At 39.7% G+C, this 20,046-nt stretch overlaps 1 protein-coding gene across 2 annotated transcripts; it reads right to left on the bottom strand.

The window, feature by feature from the left end:
• Positions 1-328: 328 nt before the first annotated feature.
• On the bottom strand, positions 329-19,696 carry LOC139468723 (PDZ and LIM domain protein 3-like). Of its 2 annotated transcripts, XM_071250850.1 has the most exons (5): positions 19,413-19,696; positions 5,247-5,398; positions 4,554-4,732; positions 3,280-3,391; positions 329-1,083 (listed from the first exon to the last, which is right to left on the bottom strand). In XM_071250850.1, exons 1-4 carry the CDS (start codon positions 19,581-19,583, stop codon positions 3,327-3,329), a joined length of 567 nt encoding a protein of 188 aa, XP_071106951.1. In that variant the 5' UTR covers positions 19,584-19,696; the 3' UTR covers positions 329-1,083; positions 3,280-3,326. The 2 variants fall into 2 exon arrangements, with proteins under 2 accessions (XP_071106951.1, XP_071106950.1); XM_071250849.1 differs by lacking the exon at positions 3,280-3,391.
• Positions 19,697-20,046: the final 350 nt, after the last annotated feature.

Consider the following 20,046-nt stretch of genomic DNA (forward strand, 5'->3'; position numbering starts at 1 on the left):
AGACTTGTGGGTGAGTGAATGAATAAGTGAGAATGGTTTTACGCCGCTCTTTAGCAATATTCCAGCAATATCCACCGGGGGACACGGAAATGGGCTTCACAAGGTAGACTTGTATTTCGTGTTGTGGGAAATGTGATGTTTACTCACCATTTCTACTTGGTAATTCATGTCATACGTAAATGTCATAGATTAATGCAGCTGTTATGTTCTTATGATGTCGGAGAATCCTGTGACTATTCATCGTTAAATCCTCTTCCTCACAAAAAGAAAAAAGGAAACAAAAGTCGCAAATTATTTTTACATTTATTTTATAAATACATTTGTTCACACAAAAGGTCTGAAAACATTCCTAAAGCCGTCAACAAGAGAAGTCTTTGATATATGCATGGATGTATTGTGGTTTTCACGTAATGCATAGAACATAATCATCTCCAGGCCATAATAACAGGTAAATGTTTACAATATTGCAAAATGTACATCTATATACTTGGAAATTGCTCAACATGTTGATAAATAGCTTTTATGAATAAATAGGATAATAAAACACAATTTTTAACTGTGGCTAGTATAATAATATACTCTATACATCACATTAGAATTTCTACCATTATACCTTTACAGAATATACAAACCCTGGAAGCAGTCTTCTTTCAGGAACATATGTAAGGGACAGGCACAGACATTTTATTTGGAACTTTTTCTTAAAATGAAAATCAAACCAACCGCATTATATGTAAAGAATTCTACCACCGATTATGTTTATAGAGTTGATATTGATTTAAAAATTCAGTTCATTCTTCATTATCTTCATCAAATGGAAGGCTGGACAAAGAAGCATCATGTTGAAAATTCCAAAATATCAGAAAAGAGGGTGATTTGTTGATCTTGCTCGAACTCCTCGTGATGATCCGAACCTGGATGAACACTAGCCAACGTATTGACAGTGGTCACTTGGGTGCTGACTGCAGATGGGTGACGTGTCGCACGAGTTCATCTTGTCAGTTCACAAATGGCATAGAGTGCATCAGTTTTTGATTGAAGACATAGGACAGTAGTAGAAGCCTGGTTGCTTCCCATCGTTGTCTATGGGAGAGACAGAATACAATTATTAACAGAAGATCATGGAGCATATATTTGAAATTACTCGAATTTCTTGGGACCACCCATTATACATGTCGACGTAACTGTGGTAGTTCGAGACGACATAGCCAGTTACATTGTTGAGTTAAGACGACTAGTTTGAAGGTATATTTCTGCTAAAATACAAAATGGAAACATTAATTTAAGATATCTAATATAACTATCAATCGACGAGGTAACCCTAGTTTATTATTTAAAACAAAATATGAATAGAGGTACTGAAACATTAACCCTTTTACTGAAGTAAAAGCAATAAAACAAAATTCCACAATCATACGAAATCTTTGCTAACACCTACATATGCAAATACGTATAAGATAACACTAGATTCAATCCATGTTAAAGCTTCATGCCAGAATTCATTGGATATTTTTTTCAGAAATGATCATCGTCCTTGACATTATGGCGGAACAGATGCTTCCTGTCTAGACGCCATAATCATTCAAACTTTCCCATAAAAAATGCAAAGACGGTTTTAAGAACAATGTCAGTCATTAGCACACTGACATTGGATGGAGTTAGTGGGCTATCCGAAATCAACCCTGCACACACTGCAAATCGCACACAATTATACGGGTTTGGGTCACATTCATCAATACACATTAATTGTATCATACTGATCATGTGACATAACCCTCATGCTGTCCCCAAGCGAATGTGCGTCTATGTTTTGTATGCATAACTGTAAACCTCAAGGTGCATATACGTACGAGACTTTTGTGTACTTTAACTGAGTGACACAAAAGAACCATGGCACACAACTGGTAACACTACGGATAAGAAATATGTCAAAATAGAACCTGACAATCTCATCAAAATCAGATTTTAGTTCTCGCTACCGGTCTGATTTTAATGAGATTGAGAACCTGATGGCGTAACCATTCTAATGAACATGAAATGTTTTAATGCTAACCATATAAAGTAAATATACTGAAACAAAGTTTTTTAGATATATGACTGAGCACACAATTTCATAAAGATATTCTCCAAAGTACGAATGATACCTAAATTGTGTTCAGTACATACTGGGCAGACCAACACTGCATGAGGAGAATGTTATTCAACTGCCGGCTAATATGCATGTCAGTTCCTGTACACTACTATCTGCTCCACAAGTTGTCAACGAGGTCACTGATATACTATCTCAGAGATGGTGTACACAGTTACATATATGCCAGAATGGGTTCAGTTTGATCCGAAATCTTTCTGCGCTAAAATAATGAAATTCATTTCAATGTTTTCCACATTACGGGAAAGATGTTTAGGCTTTGTAGTGATGAAAACAGCTTTTTTATATTTCTTAACGAAACTTCCCTGACATATTGTCAACAAGGTTGTAAATTCCGTAGTATTTTATCTGTTGGGCTGACATAATTAGGAAGTCATTGTATCCTGATTTATTTCAGTATGGGTAAACACACACGATACATGCAAGTGACATATAAGGTCTAATCATCTAAATCAAGCCGTTATTTAGGAATCATGCAACGGTTAATTCTTACGCCAAAATTCAAATATCATGCACATTATTAATTAAAATAAATACCTGCTGATTTGACATATTGGTGACCTTTTCTTCCAAATGGACTTTCTTGTTAAGAAATTTATGATAAATACCCTGTGAAATAGGTGGTCAGGCTAATGAATCTAGGACGAAGACAGACATGAGATTTTAGGTAAACCGCGCAGGTCCCTGATGCATAAGTTTGAAAGCGGTAGACGACCTACAGTTCGATTGAGAGTAACATTCTTTATGGTAAGAGAGAGTATTAATGTCTGTCACGGAATACCCAGTGAGCTGCAATTACTGCAGAACAACATATAATTGATTAAAAAGCCACCCTAACGCGTCTCTGGTTAGTGTTTCTAAAGCAAAAACATGATTAATGGTTCCATTGATCCATAGGAAGGTTTCGGCTGTATCAGAACGGCAGGTAGTCATCGATTTTATTAAAGTTCAATCACTATGAAAAACATCACCCAAACTGTCATGCTGGAAACACGAAAAGTAGCCAATTATAGATTCGAAAATCTGTTCTCACTTTCAGGAGTTCATTCGAAAAAAAGCGAACACAATTTGAAAGCAGCTTGCAGAAGTTAGTTCCATTCTGTGAACTCTGCTAGATTTGCTATACTCACTAACTGGTCAAAACATTTCAGTGTCGATATTATAGGTTATTCCGGAACTAGAGAAAAGCTTGCATGGGCAATAATCCTTCCTCTGGTATGCTCTGGGATCGGTAATCCGTAACTAGGAGCAAACACGACAGACATTGTAGACTTCCGAACACCCAAAAACAGCTGTGTACGAAGCGTTTACTGTAACAATAGCCTTTGTCTTGACCATCATAGTGAGTGAGTTGGGTTTAACGCCGCTTTTAACAGTGTTCCAGTTATATCACGGCGTGTCAGCTTAATGTGGGAAGAAAGCCCGAAGTAATGTTGGTCTCAGACGTTTACCACTTCGGTGAAACCCACGAGCACGGGTATGGTGCTGACAAACCTAGAAACATTATCGGGGCGAACCGGGATTCGAACCCACAATCATAGGTTTCTGGCGTGCCAAAGGGACGCAACTCTGCACAGCGAATCGCGGCGCGTTTGGCGACTGGGCCACCCGTGCCCCCTTTGACCCCTTTGGGTCATACGGTTCGTTTTAAATGATTGAAGCTCCTTTGAATTATTGGAATTTAGCACCACAGGTCGCACGGTAGTTCTGTGTTTCAGAAATGTTAAGTGACAGATTAAAACATTCAGTTATCCAACGACTAGCTATACAGGCAGATCAATATAGTATATATCTGTAGGACTCAGATCTATGGCGGGACTCTAATCCGTGGCATATCCTCGTTATGAAATGACGTCTGAGTCCTACATATGTACACTCACACGTTTTGTAGAGCAAAATACATACTTTAATCACAAGAAACCTACGGCAACTCAAAACTTACGTATGTTCTGCATTAATACCAAAGCGACTAGGCTGTGTATAATCATAATAGAGATATATTTAGGTTCTATCAGTAATAACTTCACACAGCCACAACACAACCAAAGAAGTTTTAGATATTATAATTACTGGAACTAACGAGGGAAGCACAAGTAGAAATAGAAAGCATGGAATGAAGCAATGTTACTATTTCCAGTAAACTTTAATACATATTTAAAAGTCACAAATCATCAAATATATTTACGTTTGATGAGATAATAACGAATTATTTTGAATTCAACTGAAGAGACCGAAACATTGCAATATATACGCTTCAGATGGAATTTCGAGTACATAATTTTAGCATCTACACTACAATATCTTTACGTGGAACGTTATTAGCAGCGAAACATATCCAAACAATACGGGTACATGTCGAGAGGTATATAATACATAAGATGTAATTGACGTCAAACGCTCTTACCAATATCTGCGGCATCTGTGTAGTTGAGGGATTCCTGAAGGATTTTGAACGATCTTGACTGAACGTTTGGGTTTTGGTATCCAGTATCGAACACTGAAGGCTCTTCGATAATCTCCGCTTTGGGCTCTTCCGTACTTTGTTGACGTTTGATGGTTTCTGTCGCGACAGACACGGCGTTTCTGAGAAGACAATTTGTAGTGTTAAGCAAATATGTCACACATCTAGACATCTGTTTACTGTCCACTTGCCTATCGTGCTAGTTATTTGTTAGGCTGGGCGAGTAAGGTAGATTTTTTAAACCTTTCTCGCCCGATTTTATTGGCGATTCGAACCCAGGATCCTGGGACGAGTAAATGCCACAACGCTGCACAGCCAGATGCGCCGTTTTAGACCATTTGATTATGTGTGAAATCTTATCTTTCACGAGGAACAACGAATGTCATCTTCACATCCCTTTTAGCCGCAATTTTCGGAATTAATAATTGTGTCATTCTAATCAAACAATCAACTTCGATCGCCGTAAGTTCTGCAATATTGACAATGATAACTAATCATGCCATTCGTAAAGCCAGTCGTCATGGCACACCGCTGTTGACCAAGGTGCACTTCCTAATTCATATTACCGCATTTTTCAAACATATATTCCTGGACTTTCAATATATAAATAAAGGTAAACTCCAAGCCTTGTCTCACCTTCTGACAAAGAAATCAAGTTCGTTTCCTGCCCTCAAGATCTCCATCTTGGCTTGGTCATGTGTCATGCCATCTGTCGGTACCCCGGCTATGGAGAGGAGTCCATCCCCTGGTTTCAAACCACTCTTTTCAGCTATACTCCTACTGTTCACCTGCATGTATAGAAACACACTGCACATGATATAACTCTCTCAATTGCACAATAAAGTGTAATCACGCAAGTATTGAATGGCCTTATGGACCTTATAATTAAAGTGACAAAACCCGTTGTTGAAATATTCCCATTAAGTAAATTATTCACAATTACAATATTCACGACATATTTCATGTCCAGCAATGGCTAATTATATGTAATTGCAAGTTGTAATAGTCAATTCCATCCTCCCGTTGTAATAAAATAGATATGTTGATGTTATTTACACTATGTTCTACATATAATTATATATAATATGGACCGCCTCCGTGGTCTAGTGGTAGAGCGTCCGCCCGGAGAAGGTCCGGGGTTCGATCCCCGGCCGCGTCATACCAAAATACGTTAAAAGATGGTATTTGATGTTACCCTGTCTGGCGCTCGGCATTAAGGGGCTTAAACAAGGACTGGTCGGCTCGGAGTCAGTATACTGTGTCTGAGTGGGGCATTCATGTTAAACTGCGGCATGGTATCTCAGTGAGCTAGCGCTTTAAATCGGCATCAGTCCGGACTAGTACAAGCAGCCACACAAACACACACACGTACCGAATTTCACCTCATCTCACATATATAATATGAAACTTCATTTATGACACAACAGAGCCCGTGGGCTGTAAATAACAACACAATAACCTAAATACCTCAGACTCTACTGTTACAGTTAACATATCTCACGGTGATATGTTTCAGCCATAATGATGTAGGGCGACAGCTTAATAAGTTTAGAGTAGAATTATGATTGCACAAACGTCAACAGTAACTTGACAGCATATATTACAAACATCTAATCACACAAGACACGGTATATACACGTTTTCGTCCCATCTACATGCACCAGCTTCGTTCTAAAACACCATACAACCAACTGTGCAAGCCGGACAAAAACAAAACGCAGATGTGTATATGATAAAAAAATATAAGACACGTGGTACTCTTTCTACGACGGATTGTGCATACTGTATGTTCACGAATAACGCACGGCATGTCCTTATACTTTTGCATGGACTTTTACGTGTTGTCATGTAAATATATTTGACAAAGCCTTATCATAAGAAATACCAACTAAAAGCAGAGGCCCTTATACAATTCCGATTAAACCATAATCATGAGCGTGAAAATACAACATTGTATAGCTGGAATATACTGCCATTTTTTGCTAAAGAATCGTCAGCGCACTTTCTGAATACCTTTGGCCTAAAAACCACTAGATATTTTAGAATAATTACGAACATATTACTTCTTCGGGCACTTGCCATCAAATACACATAAACTTATATAGTTGAAAAGCTCTTATCGGTTTGACAACCGTGATCAATAGGTACCTCGCGAGACGTGACTAAGTTGATATATTGCTGCACTATGATGTAGACTCTTTGTCAGAGTATTTTTGACGAAAACGGCCACGTTATAGACGCTCACATTCTGTAGACATTACCGCAGTAAGCATAACCTTGACACCAGGGCAGTGACAGAGTACATGCAGTCCTGTTTACTGGGTTGTTTCATTACAGACGATGACATTTATGAGATTCGAGTACGTATATACTCAGGGGAGCGGACCTTTTGCTACTTGTATGTTTGTGTGTTATACCCCCCCCCCCCCCCCCCCCCCCCACCACCACCACCACCACCACCTCTCTCTCTCTCTCTCTCTCTCTCTCTCTCTCTCTCTCTCTCTGTGGTCATATTTACTATTTGTGTTTGTCTTCATTTTTCAGTTTACAATTTCATGTGAAATCATGCAGATTACTTTAAATTTACACCTCTGAACCTTGGGCCTTAATCTAGTGAATATATGGACGCCACAAGTAATAACTTGCACTAACTGGGTCAGTGGTCATGACCCATATACAGCATGCATGTGCGCCTATTTACTACCAGTATTCGCGCATACATATCAGCGGAAACGTGGATTGTTCCCAGTCAAGAGCCCGGTAAAGCAATAAAATATCAAAGTTTATAAGCCGGAACTGCCAACTTCCTCATTAACGATAAATATGACTGAGTGCAATTTGAAGGTTTGAATTACTTGGTCTATACATGTGGCGCTTATTGACGTGAACGAGGGGCCAACAGTGGGCTCATTCACCCCTCCTCTCATGTGGCGGTCGTGTAGATCGTGGTTCGAGCGGTCACTGGTCACGCCCATTTCTGTTGCCCATCTTTGTGATATTGCTGGATGGCGTAAAACCAAACTCAATCACTCTCTCTATGCCAAAGGCAGACCAGGTATTGTTATTGGCTAAAAATGAACACGGACGGTTTAAATCTGTGATGGCCATACGAGTTAACCAAATAACATAATGCTTTTAAGGTATGTGATGTCCAAACTGTTCCAACACAAACTTTAAACAAAGAGCTGACGCGGAAAATGTTTTCCTACCGCATGCATTTCTACTGAACACTAGTGCATTGTTGTTCGTCTGCAATGTTCCGATAAAAAGGTCTTGTGACTTCCACGCTTGAGAAAACAATTGGTAGTAAATACTGAAACTAGCATTCTTATCTATTCAGACACCCAGACAGAGTGTGATATATGACTTCGTGATATTATGTCTGTTTGGAAGCCTGTTGTGCGAGGTGGAGATGTCATAAATTACTCTTCCAAATGGGCCACGAAGTGGTTGGAAACAAGTACTTGGACTGGAAAACTAAATAATCCTTATTGGTGTGTACATTTATACAGATTAAACCTCGGACTGACAGGGAGGAATTTGTTTGACAACTGATCACCACATCACGGCCCACCCACCCCTCTCTCTCTCTCTCTCTCTCTCTCTCTCTCTCTCTCTCTCTCACACACACACACACACACGTACACACACACGCACACACTTAGAAACATGTAGCATTACTACATCTAGCAGTAATTATAAATCTGCTCTTGTTTACTTTGTCTCGCTTTATTGACATACGCATATATACAAGAAAGATCAACGTTCCATTACAAATGCTCTTGATATCTTCACAAACGCCAAGCACATCATCTGTTTTGTAGTATGGAAATTAACAACACATGCTCGGTCATCAAATCAACATAAAATACAATATCACTTGAAAGCATAGTGTTGCAGTAATCTTGTATTACAGAAGTAATAGTCGTAGTGTCAGGTAATTTTACATGGGGATACGAAAATAAGAAATATATTACGTTGTTAGCAGGTCCATCCATATTTATGTTCTTGTGTAGCTTTGACAAAGAGCAAACCGTTGTACCGTGCCAAGAACATGTCAGTATCTACATTATTGCACGCAACGGAAGGTTTACACATACATATGACAGCAGTTACTGTGTTTTGTTAGGGTCTGGGAGAAGGACGCCACGTGTAAACACTTAGAATGTTGTAGAAAGCTATGCAGTTGCCTGCTGCCACCCGGAACCCATGCCAGATTGATAATTGTAAAGTGCACTGCACTCAAATAAACACTCACTTGTATTTCTCTTTCTTTCTGTGAAAGTCAACATGTGGCTTAAGTTAACTATGGGGGAAGGAGAACACAATACATGTCACAAATGTGCTCGATTATTCGCATTTTTAAAATTCCGTACACTAAACATGATAATGAAAACCATTGCGACTTTTCTCCCCTTCACTGTTTGGGTACTATGATATGATATTATCGAAGCATCCGACCAGCAGTATCACAGCGGTTCGTAAAGCCGATTACTCAGTTGATACTGACACCAAAAGAACCCATAATTGTCCGATCGGAGATTATTCTATAACAACTGTAATAAATCAAGTCGGCATACTATTATCTTCTTTGTTGATATGAAGCGCCCAATGTTTATCAGCAGCAGCACTCCGTGATAAGACAGCATGGAAGTAAGACAGTTTCTAATGTACTTTAGTGTTAGATTTTCGAGTGCGCTATCAAGACGATAACGAATGTATGTTTTTGTATGAATATAGAAACAATGGCAATATTAATTCATAAACAACTACCTTCCACTGACTTAAAAAGGGTTCAATACGTTATTGTTTACGCATAAGCTTCCAAGAGTTGTCACACTTATATAATGTCCTTCTAGTCCTTCTACAGGAGCCATTTGCACATCTCCAACAAAGAGTTTCCAAACGAAAGAAGCATTACTATTAACTACCCCATACTGTGTAAGTGGTTAAAAGCTGTTCCCGCTAACTTTAAGAGATCTCTCGTTCAGGATGTATGCTTCAGCTCATCATGAATATCTGCTCCGATGAACGAAATCATATGATTCACACACACACACACGAACACACGCGAACACATACACGCACACACACGTCCGCACGCACTCACTAACACAGAGACACACATGGTCACCCCTAGTATGGTTGTGAATATATGCTGGCATCACACTAAAGAAGCAGTCTTATATCTTCGTATCTGCAGTACTCCTTTACCATCTGTTAAGAACTTATGATCATGCCTAGTTACCACAGCCTGTTGATCGACTGACAAGCAGCCACCTTTAATCTTTATCTACCTACTTACAACTGACCTCACCTTGGCTTCAAAAGTTCTCTTATGATTATATCGGTCCCACAAGACGTATGGTGGTGTGTTGTTGCTTCAAATGTGGGCGGTACTGGGATGTTTGCCATGAAATGATATCACGTATTAATCGATAGAAGTAAAATGTATCAATGTCATAATTGTCATGTTGTATTCCACGAACGACGCCAGTGGTTCTTTCCACAAAACAATCGCAGCGCTGAGGTGATCGTTACTCCCATACTCTAACAAAGTCTTACGAATGTTGTAGCGCTACGATCGCTTTGGGGAACGGAGCCAAGCAAAGAAACATGAAATGTGCATACAGTTACGTAAACTATGTTAATTTCGTATGCAGGTTTTAGTAAACAAACAACGGTCTCCAAGATACATTGCCATTGAAACCTGTACTTGTGAATCACCAATGTAAGCATAATTCAGCAGATATCTTTAAACTGATGACGCGTAACCCAAGTAGCATAGTTCTTCATATTTGAGTGATATGTACATGTACTTATGTCAAGGCGATGTGGTGAGGAGGCATATGACTGAGCGATAATGCACTTATATATAAAACATCACTGGAGCTACAGCCGAGTAGGCCAGATATGGAGAAGCACTTACATCTCTCAACTACACAGTTTCGGGCTATCGGTAACACAAAATATGTACTAATTTGCGCATTTGAGTATTATTTTTGTGTTCAGTGTTCAGGGTATAACATTATACATACATCAGATCACAATGTTCCTTTACTTCAAAGCATGAAATACTTCGTTGACGTGTACCAATCAATATTCGATACACTGTTATCAAGATTGTGTGTATACAAACCGTGCCTTTATGTATAACGTTACATTTGGCACCAAATGGGCTTTCCTGCATAACATGTCAGAAATATCGGTCAAGTCAGGAACACGTTTGTGTTCACCTGTTTTCATTTGACCTTTGCTAATGATTAATAGCGCCAACAGATTTCTGGAACCATTTCCCATCTCTGGCTGTGAACTCCACTGAGAGCATAGTACTGCGCCAGGGGAAGGTAGAAGGAAGATAAAACACGAAAAGAGTACTCCGGCCTTGGAATTGTCGGCTGACGAGTGCCAACGTGTTGTTTCTGCAAACTGTATTATGTAATTACCAATGGTGTGTGAATATGCCTGTGGCAACAAAGGAAGGTTGTTTTTCACAGAATTTGGAGAGAACTACGCTTACTTAGAATCTTTCCCCAACTACCCCGGAAAGGTTTACTTGATAAATAAATACTTTGAAAAGAAGTTCTGCTGAATATGCACTGCCTAAAACGAGTTCTAGTAAAAGTGTTTGGCATCGATTCCAAACTGCCTTAAAACGCAGATTGTTTGGGATATGAATTTATCCTCTCAAAATGAAGTAACCGATATTTGAACAAACCTTACCAACCCAAAGAAAATATTACGAAGGCGCTATACGTGGGCGTTATAAATGTTTAGAGTCTGTCAATGTTAGAATGACCGTACTTTTAGCTGAAGTCAGCAATTTTCCAATTATATCACGACAGCCTGTAAATAGTGGTTGATAGAATGACAATCGATTCACGATATCATCGATTCACGATGTCGGGAGTCTATGGAACACAATCAACCAGGTCACATATTGTGACCAGTTACTAGCCGCTCGATCCTTATTAACTTTCTCTTATGAAAATTATGGGATACTTCAAGTAAGACCTATTGTGATCCGGAAGATCCCTGGGCAGTTGTTTGGATTTCGTTACGTTCACGTCATTGGGACGATTATTTAACAAAGGTCTATGTATGTATCACAACAGAACATCCGTCTACATGCGGTTCTGGAATGCGGATTTACGATCACGGACGGAAAGCTGCGTCTGAATTAGAAGACGTTGTTGTGCTCGGATGACATTGTCCACGGTTCCATTCAGGTGTTAAACTTATTCCATAAGAGTGAGTACGTGCTGGGTATCAGCTAATGCTAGAAAGCATACCTCGTGTGCACTGTTCACCCATGTACAGCTACGTCCAGCGTGTACGTCATATTACCACTCCTTTATCAATGCCGTTTGTGCCGTCAGCTAAACTCATCGCGTTGGATGCTCTTGTGGTAGAGAATCGTGTCGCCGCCATTATATTCTGTTACATACTATCGACATATGATGTCATGCACGTATACTTTTAATGTCCTCGTGTAGTTCTCATTGTTATCTTTGTAGCAACGGTTTGCTCAGAATCGCCTGAATGTGAGCAATCTGTTAACTGGCAAAGCATCAAGTGCAAGGAAATATTACTCAATGTCATTTCCCAACATTTGTTGAGAGATGGGTGATACATCTAAGAAGTGTTCACGAGCGCACATTATTATTGTTTACATACATTTTTACATCCTACCATTTGGTCAGATAATTTGTCATTGTCCTGTTGAGATGAAAGGTTAACTTCATCCTACCTTAACATTATATCAACATTTTACATGGAACGTCTCTCTTGTATTGGTTTTCATGACGTTTAAATATTTTGCAGAGCCCGTCCATTTGAGCACGTGCAGCCTTTCATAACACTTTTACTGATTATTGTTACAGATGTTGCAAATTGTACAACACGCGATCATGATAATGGCTTACAGAATATACCGAAAGGTTAAACTCATCACATCATCGAGGGAAAAATGTTCAGTGACAGCAGACAGTTAATATGATGAAACGACAGCTTATTGGTAGCTATTCTGTCATTATAGCGTCTGACATTTCAGGTCGCTTGAATTTTATACCAAATACTGAAATGGAAATAAAAAATACGTTTAAAAACATAAACGAAATAATGACCTGGTGTTACGACAGAACATGCCGATATGTGTGAGTGAGTGAGTATGGTTTTACGCCGTTTTAGCAATATTCCAGCAATATAACGGCGGGTGACACCAGAAATGGGCTTCACACATTGTACCCATGTCGGGAATCGAACCCGGGTCTTCGGCGTGACGAGCCAACGCTTTAACCACTAGGCTATCCGACCGCCCCTCCGATATGTGTCGCTCTATGACACCAAGTCTTCGTGAATAGGGTAACCTGTCCTACCCTACGACAGGTAGTATTATTCGTGAGTATATCTTGAATGTGTGACTGCGAATAAGTTCATCCTTAATCCAGACATCGATTTGTGTCGATCGTCCCCTTTTGCGCTAACACCCGGTGTCGTCACTCTTACCGATTCGTTTGTAACGATCTTTGTAAAGGAATATTTTGCTTCTCTTCTGTTTCCAAAGACATTTATCAAACATGTTTTTCTAGTGGTTGTAGGGTGTCACATTGAAGACCCGTGTTTAAGTCTCAATTGGTTGCAGTCTGGCATATGGCTACAGTATAGATACAGGCGGCCGCCGTCATATGGCTGGAATATTGCTGAGTGCGGCGTTAAACAACAAACAAAAAGATACAGGCGGCGACAAAAAACACACTCAATCACACACTCTTACTTCACCCGTAAATTCATGTCAGATCACATACACTGTTGTTTTAGTTCTGTAAGTGCGTATGTTATCATCTATTGTTTCTCCCTTACTCGAGCACCATACGTGATTGAAAGTGTCTCTACACAGAGTAACGCGAATGTGTATGGATAGGTCAATGTGTTGGTACATCAAATTGTGACAGGAGAAGGTTCACACATAAGGTACCTGGAAGATTGCCAATGTCCCTGAAGAACTATGCCAGTCTTCCCAGCTTGTCTTCTTATCAACTACGTTTTTTCACCTTCCACCAAGGTTAATAGCCTGTTTCGGAATATCTGGTTCCGTTAGAACGATCAAGGTTGAATGTAGCAACATTTCTTGTAGAGTTTGAGTATTTTCCCACAAATATTCATCTGATAGGATTCACACAAAACATATTAAATGTTTTTCAATATACGTCCACAAACTACATGTTGTGGCACGGATATACTCTTCATATGAGTAAGGGACGCTTTCAAAACCTGCAAGAGATATTAGTTTCTCGTAATAGCTGTATGACATTAATGAACGAATTAGGAACACTTTACAACCGGTAGTGAAGTATGATAGTAGGTGTTATGACCGCCAGCAATATTGAAGGACAAAAGGGGTAAGATGATAAATTTCAAGGTTGATATTTCAGGATCAGTAGTGCGTAATACCGCCACGATTTGTCAAACATTCATTCACTGCGTATGAGTCTCACAATGGCGTCTGTCACACTCTTGAAGCACCTGACCAAGTTCAGCAAACGTGGACGGCGGCTTATGACGTTGACGCACTCGTTTCCCTATCATGTCCAAGACGTGTTCAATGGGGGAAGATCTGGATCATTGCTGGCCATGGCGTTCTATGGATGTTGTGCTGCTGGAGGTGACCATTGACGATTCGTGCACGGTAAGCACGAGAGTTGTCGTCCCGAAAGACAAAACGTCGACCCACACGTCGTGCCAACGGGACATCAAAGGGTGTCAGTTTGTTGCACCAATAGTACTGTCCAGTTACCCTTCCTTGCATAATCTAGCGTGAGGGGCGGGCAAACTATAGGATGTGTTTTGGTATTAAGGTTTACAGATATAAACGTTCTTGCTCATCATTTAGTCGGAATCGTACTACAATCGACTCTGGTTTTGGCAGAAATTGCTTATGAATATGGAAAGGGTTTTGTTTTTGTTCTAATACTTGGTATTAACATTTATATTTCATGATCCCCTCTTTTCTTCGAAGACTATATGTAATGATTATAATAGAATTCAAAAGGAAATGGTGTAAGAGTTTGAACAGAAGTTGCTTTTGGGTATAGGAACTCATGTGCAGATGTTAACGGGAGTGACAAGCTTTCAATATCCAGTGATATATGTAGACTTGCCAATTCTTTAAAAGAATAGAGCAATCGTCGATCCTCGGTAACCGTGTGTCTTATATATCTATTCTGTTTTAATACAAATCCTGGAACCATTCGTTCCCATAGTTTCTTTTGGGAAGTGATGTCACTTCTGTAATCAGAATTTCCCTCCACATATGACTTTGAAATGATCATGATCCTTGAAAACGGTTCCACGGTATTTATTATAGTAGATTTGAGATCTTTAATTGGATAACCGAGGATAACGATTATAATGTATCACATTTATTACATGTAATTATAAATGCCATTCAACATCTTGTGTCAGCACTGACTTTTATTGAGCCATTCATATAATTTTAACCACTATCTTACCTTTTACGCCCAATGGAATCTGTTTCGGCGGATAAACGAGATTGATTATCCTTGGCGTTGGCGATTTACAGTCATATTTAAATGTAACTACACAGCATTTAGTTGTAATAAAAGTCATATAACATTTAATTATGCATCTGCGTTACGCCAATTCCTCAGGAAGATATTTGTGTTCAACTGGTATAAAACTCGTCTCATGGCATTCACAAGAACCTGTCCTGGATGCAAGGATGCACTTTAATGACTATGCAGTTGACACAGGATCATGACACTGCAATCTTGACTCAGCACACTATCTGTTAAGGAACGCTATTTAGCTTCGACGAGCTTCCACCGAGTGGGAGGTCAAGGGTACAGTGGGAGAAGATATTTATTCTCAGGTCTGTCTGCCAGGAGAGGTTCCACCTACGCCTAAACATTTGCACATTTGTAAACAGTTGGTTTGGCTAATAAGATAAACCTGCACCGAAAGCTAGTCTCCAGCTTTTTCACTCGCCTTTCCTTGAATCTTAAACTCTTTCTCTTGTCTTCAGTCGATGGAAACCCACGTTGATTAATGTCAGCAATTATCATATTTTCCCCAGTTTTCTGCCACATAAGCCCATAGCCCCTGGTTCCATAGGTGTGTACCTCTTTACTTTTACTCTCAGAAGCTGCGCACGATGCCAATACAGGCATATATTGCCATATTGGCTGCCATTCAAAGCGGAATAAGCAGATTGGCAGATATAATACATATAGTTTATTTGACAGTTCATGACATTGAAATGTATTATGATAATCAGCTGTTTGAAAAATCAATGACTTCGTGCCTGAAGATACAGACGTTATCATACTTCTTTTTAATAAGTGATGGTGTTTAGAAAGATGGACCGAATTTGCATTTCCAATTTCCTGAAACGAAGTTGTCCTTTGCGATGCGACTCTTGAAGGACATTGGGCGGTCGGGTAGCGTTCGCTCGGCACGACGAACAATCGGGTTCGATTCCCGACATGGGTACAATGCATGAAGCCCATTTCTGCTGTCACCTGCCGTGATGTTGCTGGAATATTGCTTAAAACGGCGTAAAATAATACTTACTCACTCACTTGATGGACAGATAGCATCTTGATTACATCGAATTTACCAAAACACATTCCAGCAAATACTGTCTAGATCTGGTGTGTATGGACTGCAATTTGCAGACACCAATGTTTGACATTTGAAATAATTCGCCTACAATCGTTGTAGACAATGTATCGTTAAACCCTACCCCAGTTATTCTAGTCAATGACAACTGCTAAAACACTGGTAGTGTTTGGTAACAATATAATAATTTATTGTTTACGTGAATATTGATTCAAGAAATCAAGTACCACTGCATTGATTCATGGAGGCATGACCATTTGATTTAAATCAAAATGTTTCGAAGTCTTTGGCATCTTACAGTACTGGACGCAAATGAAATATTATTTCCCATTTTCAAACATTTCCTTTAAACAGGTCAGAGTGCATAACCTACGTGCGATGGAGTTTCAAGGATATAAATACTAAAACCAATCAAGACATTTTCCAACTTCCATTTTCATTTTCCATTTCGATTTGCGAAAAGACTAGTGAAGTGATAGAAAGTCCTTTGATGCCTCTGTTAGTTATATTAGAGTTATATTACGGCGGCCTGTGAATAATTGAGACTGGATCAGCCAAACTAGTGGATGAAGGCATGAACAACGATCCACACCGTAGGGACACGAAGACACATAATCCGAGACGTCACAAAGCCTGACCACTCGATCCTACTTTAGATGACTTTGACAAACAGCATGTGGTACAAGGGACCTGTTCTTCTCCGTAATCGAACAAGACATGTGATCGAGAAATCGCACTGCCGTGGAAATCCACTCCGAAACACACTGCATAAGCCCTAGCTGTTGTGTAGATACAGGACATGAAATTCATTAAGTTTAAATATAGCCATGCTTAAGGAGGAGGAAATGTAAAGTATTCCACGTAACGTATTATAAGCATCTCGTAAGGACAGCGGAAGACTTAGCCACGGGCTTAGATTTTCCATGTATCTGATGAGTGAGTCAGTTTGCCTCATTGACAAATAAGAATAAATGTCAATTTCTCGAAATTACTTTTCAAAATGGATTCCTTAGGACACAATGAAAATCAATTCGCTCTTGCTATCTGACCATCCCATTCTCCCATTCGTCAATGCGAACAAAATGCATTGTGTCACGTCAATGACAGCGGGAAGTAACCACAGGATGACCGTAACATGGGGTAACACGCTGCGAAGATCAATGCTAAAGAGCTAACTTTCCCTATCAACCGGTAACATGGACGACCTCGGAAGTGTATTTTCGCAAGTATGGTCAGATGGGAGTGGCAGTGTCTGTGTAACATTATGGTACTGAGTGCATATTTCGGCGGATTACTGTTCGTTATGTTGAAGTCCCGCGTCAAAATTATTATGTCTTACTATGTATCACATATAATTGCCCATATGTGTACATGTACCTCGACAAGACTATTAGTTAACGTCGAGTGAAGGTCAAACATTGTTGCGATTTATAAATGAGACAACGTAAGTCGCTCTCACATTCCCGTTCACCTGGTCATGACATGACGTCTCCCTGCGTTCTTGGTGGTGCATTCCCTATAAAACGTGACATCATGCAATGTAACTATGTAATCATTACAACCTATCGCAATCTATATTGTGGTATAACTAAATGACTGACTCATGTATGAAACGTAAAGGTATAATATGATGGTTATATGAGTGCAAACTGTAGTATCAGAAGACACCTACGAATTCCGAGTATGGTGCTGAAAATCCAGCGGATCGTGGCACGACTAAGGGACGCAAGGCCGCACAGTCAAACCCGGTGCCTTCGATGAAAGGACCTAACTATGCCATAGGGTATATTAATTGGTGTTTAATTCTTACTATCTTCCTCTTCTGAAAAAAACAACTTATTGTAGCTTAATATGTTCCACAGAAACACCATCTGCAACTTTGCATCTACGATAGCGTTCAGCATGGCGCATGTTGTATCATGTCAGGAAAATATCATAAACACCACCACATAGTATACAGTAAAACAAGTGTATTTACATCTGATTATCCGCAAGAGTCATTAATCTGAATTTCAGACGTGACGTAATGACAGACTAGTTTCGGCAATGGTGTCAGTAAGCAGCTTCAGCAAAAGATCTGCCATCGTACATACAGCGTACATCTATTTGCCAAAGTGGTTTAGCTGCAAGTGTGTCTGTTTGCATTGTTAAACTCCACAGCGATGCTCTGCATATACAAGAAATGGCAGACTCCCCAAATTTGGCACAGTGAAATTCTATCCGCGCGTGTATACATAACGGCGCGTGCACATGTGACCTAGTCACATGTAAGCAGCTTGCGGGGAGTAATTAGGGTGTTACTGCCAAGTTGAGGGGATGCGGCAGACATCATCCTTCAGGTGTAACGCGCCCGTCAGTAGACAGATGCATGAAATAGATGTCAGAGTAAAACAGTAATGTTTATGGTTGTATAATGCACGTGACCTTGAAATATACACCTGCGAAGACGGTGTATTGACACAGATTAGCCGGCACATGTTGTCTTCTTGTGTTGCCTAACGGAATGCTTTGAAAATATATGCCTAGCAACAACATGTGTTGAACAAAATCGACAAACCTGCGAATACCAACATCCATAAACCCATTTCTGAGCAATCTGTTTCGTGATACGCCGTTTACATTTCACGAGGTAGTTTTGTTTTGATGCCACATTTTACCAACATATGTATGGAAACCACTTTAATCACAATGCGTTACAAATATCACAACCACCACCAGTTGTAGACCTTCACACATATAATTACGTATGCTCATAAAAAAGAATAGTAACGGAACATAATTCGTTTCAAATATTGTGTTATGCTTATAAATGGCTTTGCTATGAACGCAAGTTTATTCTCCGCCCAGTTATTTGTTGTGAAAATATGTCTCATTAAGATGAGGTTAGTCTGTCAAAGGGGCCATCAAAAGTGCGACAAGGCAACCAAACACAAAAATGCTTTTTGCAATGCCAACCAAGAAGAACCACTTCAAATAAATGAAAATATAATTAGTCATTCCGTTACTCCTCAGAATGACAGACGGTATTTGTTTACATAATTTGCTCAATTAAGCACAAAAACTTACCCTACCCTAATCCCACACAATAAGGAAACATATCTGAAATTCCTTTTACTCTACTATTTGTTATTGTCACTTAAAACTGTTATCTATTCAACCTACCTTATGAACGTAGAGACAAGTTCCCTGGTCTCGACCTCCAAGCATACGAAAACCCCATGGATTTCCAGTGGTTGTTCTTCTCAAACTAACAACAGTATTGGTTTCTTCTCTGGAAATACTCCGTCCTATTCTGACAACAGTTGGGCCCTGGGCGTACTGATTGTATGTCATATTGTAAGGAATGGTTTTGAATAAACTAAACTAAATGAGTTGATCGTGAAGTAGTATCCTCCGACCCTCCGATGTAAATATATATAGAGCGCAAAATACCGTCTGCTACAAACGTAACGGAAATGACGTACTGTGTCCCGCGCGCACTGTGGCTCCTCACACCGCGTGCAACACCGCGGCTGTTCGATTCAATCAACCAGCTTGTTGTTAACCTCACTGGCCCTGAACAGGAGAAAGATAATTCGAGCAAATTGTTTCCTTAACTTGTACGGAAGCGAGAGGTAATTAGTGTATTCCCAAGAGTAACTTCTACCTTATTCCTGGTGAAATTGAAAACGAAATATCGTGTTTGTTTGTTTGTTTGTTTGTTTAACGCCGCACTCAGCAATAATCCAGCTATATCACGACGGTCTGTAAATAATCGAGTCTGGACCAGACAATCCAGTGATTGACAACATTAGCA

This window comes from Haliotis cracherodii, unplaced genomic scaffold, assembly GCF_022045235.1.
Source record: "Haliotis cracherodii isolate W230 unplaced genomic scaffold, xgHalCrac1.p SCAF_2, whole genome shotgun sequence".
Lineage (NCBI taxonomy): Eukaryota > Metazoa > Mollusca > Gastropoda > Lepetellida > Haliotidae > Haliotis > Haliotis cracherodii.

Bases quoted from the DNA above. Each gene is read 5' to 3' on its own strand.
- LOC139468723 (XM_071250850.1), bottom strand. From the start codon at position 19,583: ATGACATACAATCAGTACGCCCAGGGCCCAACTGTTGTCAGAATAGGA. The intron at 5,399-19,412 runs GTAGGTTGAATA...CTATACATGCAG, and splicing joins CTTGTCTCTACGTTCATAAG to GTGAACAGTAGGAGTATAGC. The intron at 4,733-5,246 runs GTGAGACAAGGC...TTGTCTTCTCAG, and splicing joins CTTGATTTCTTTGTCAGAAG to AAACGCCGTGTCTGTCGCGA.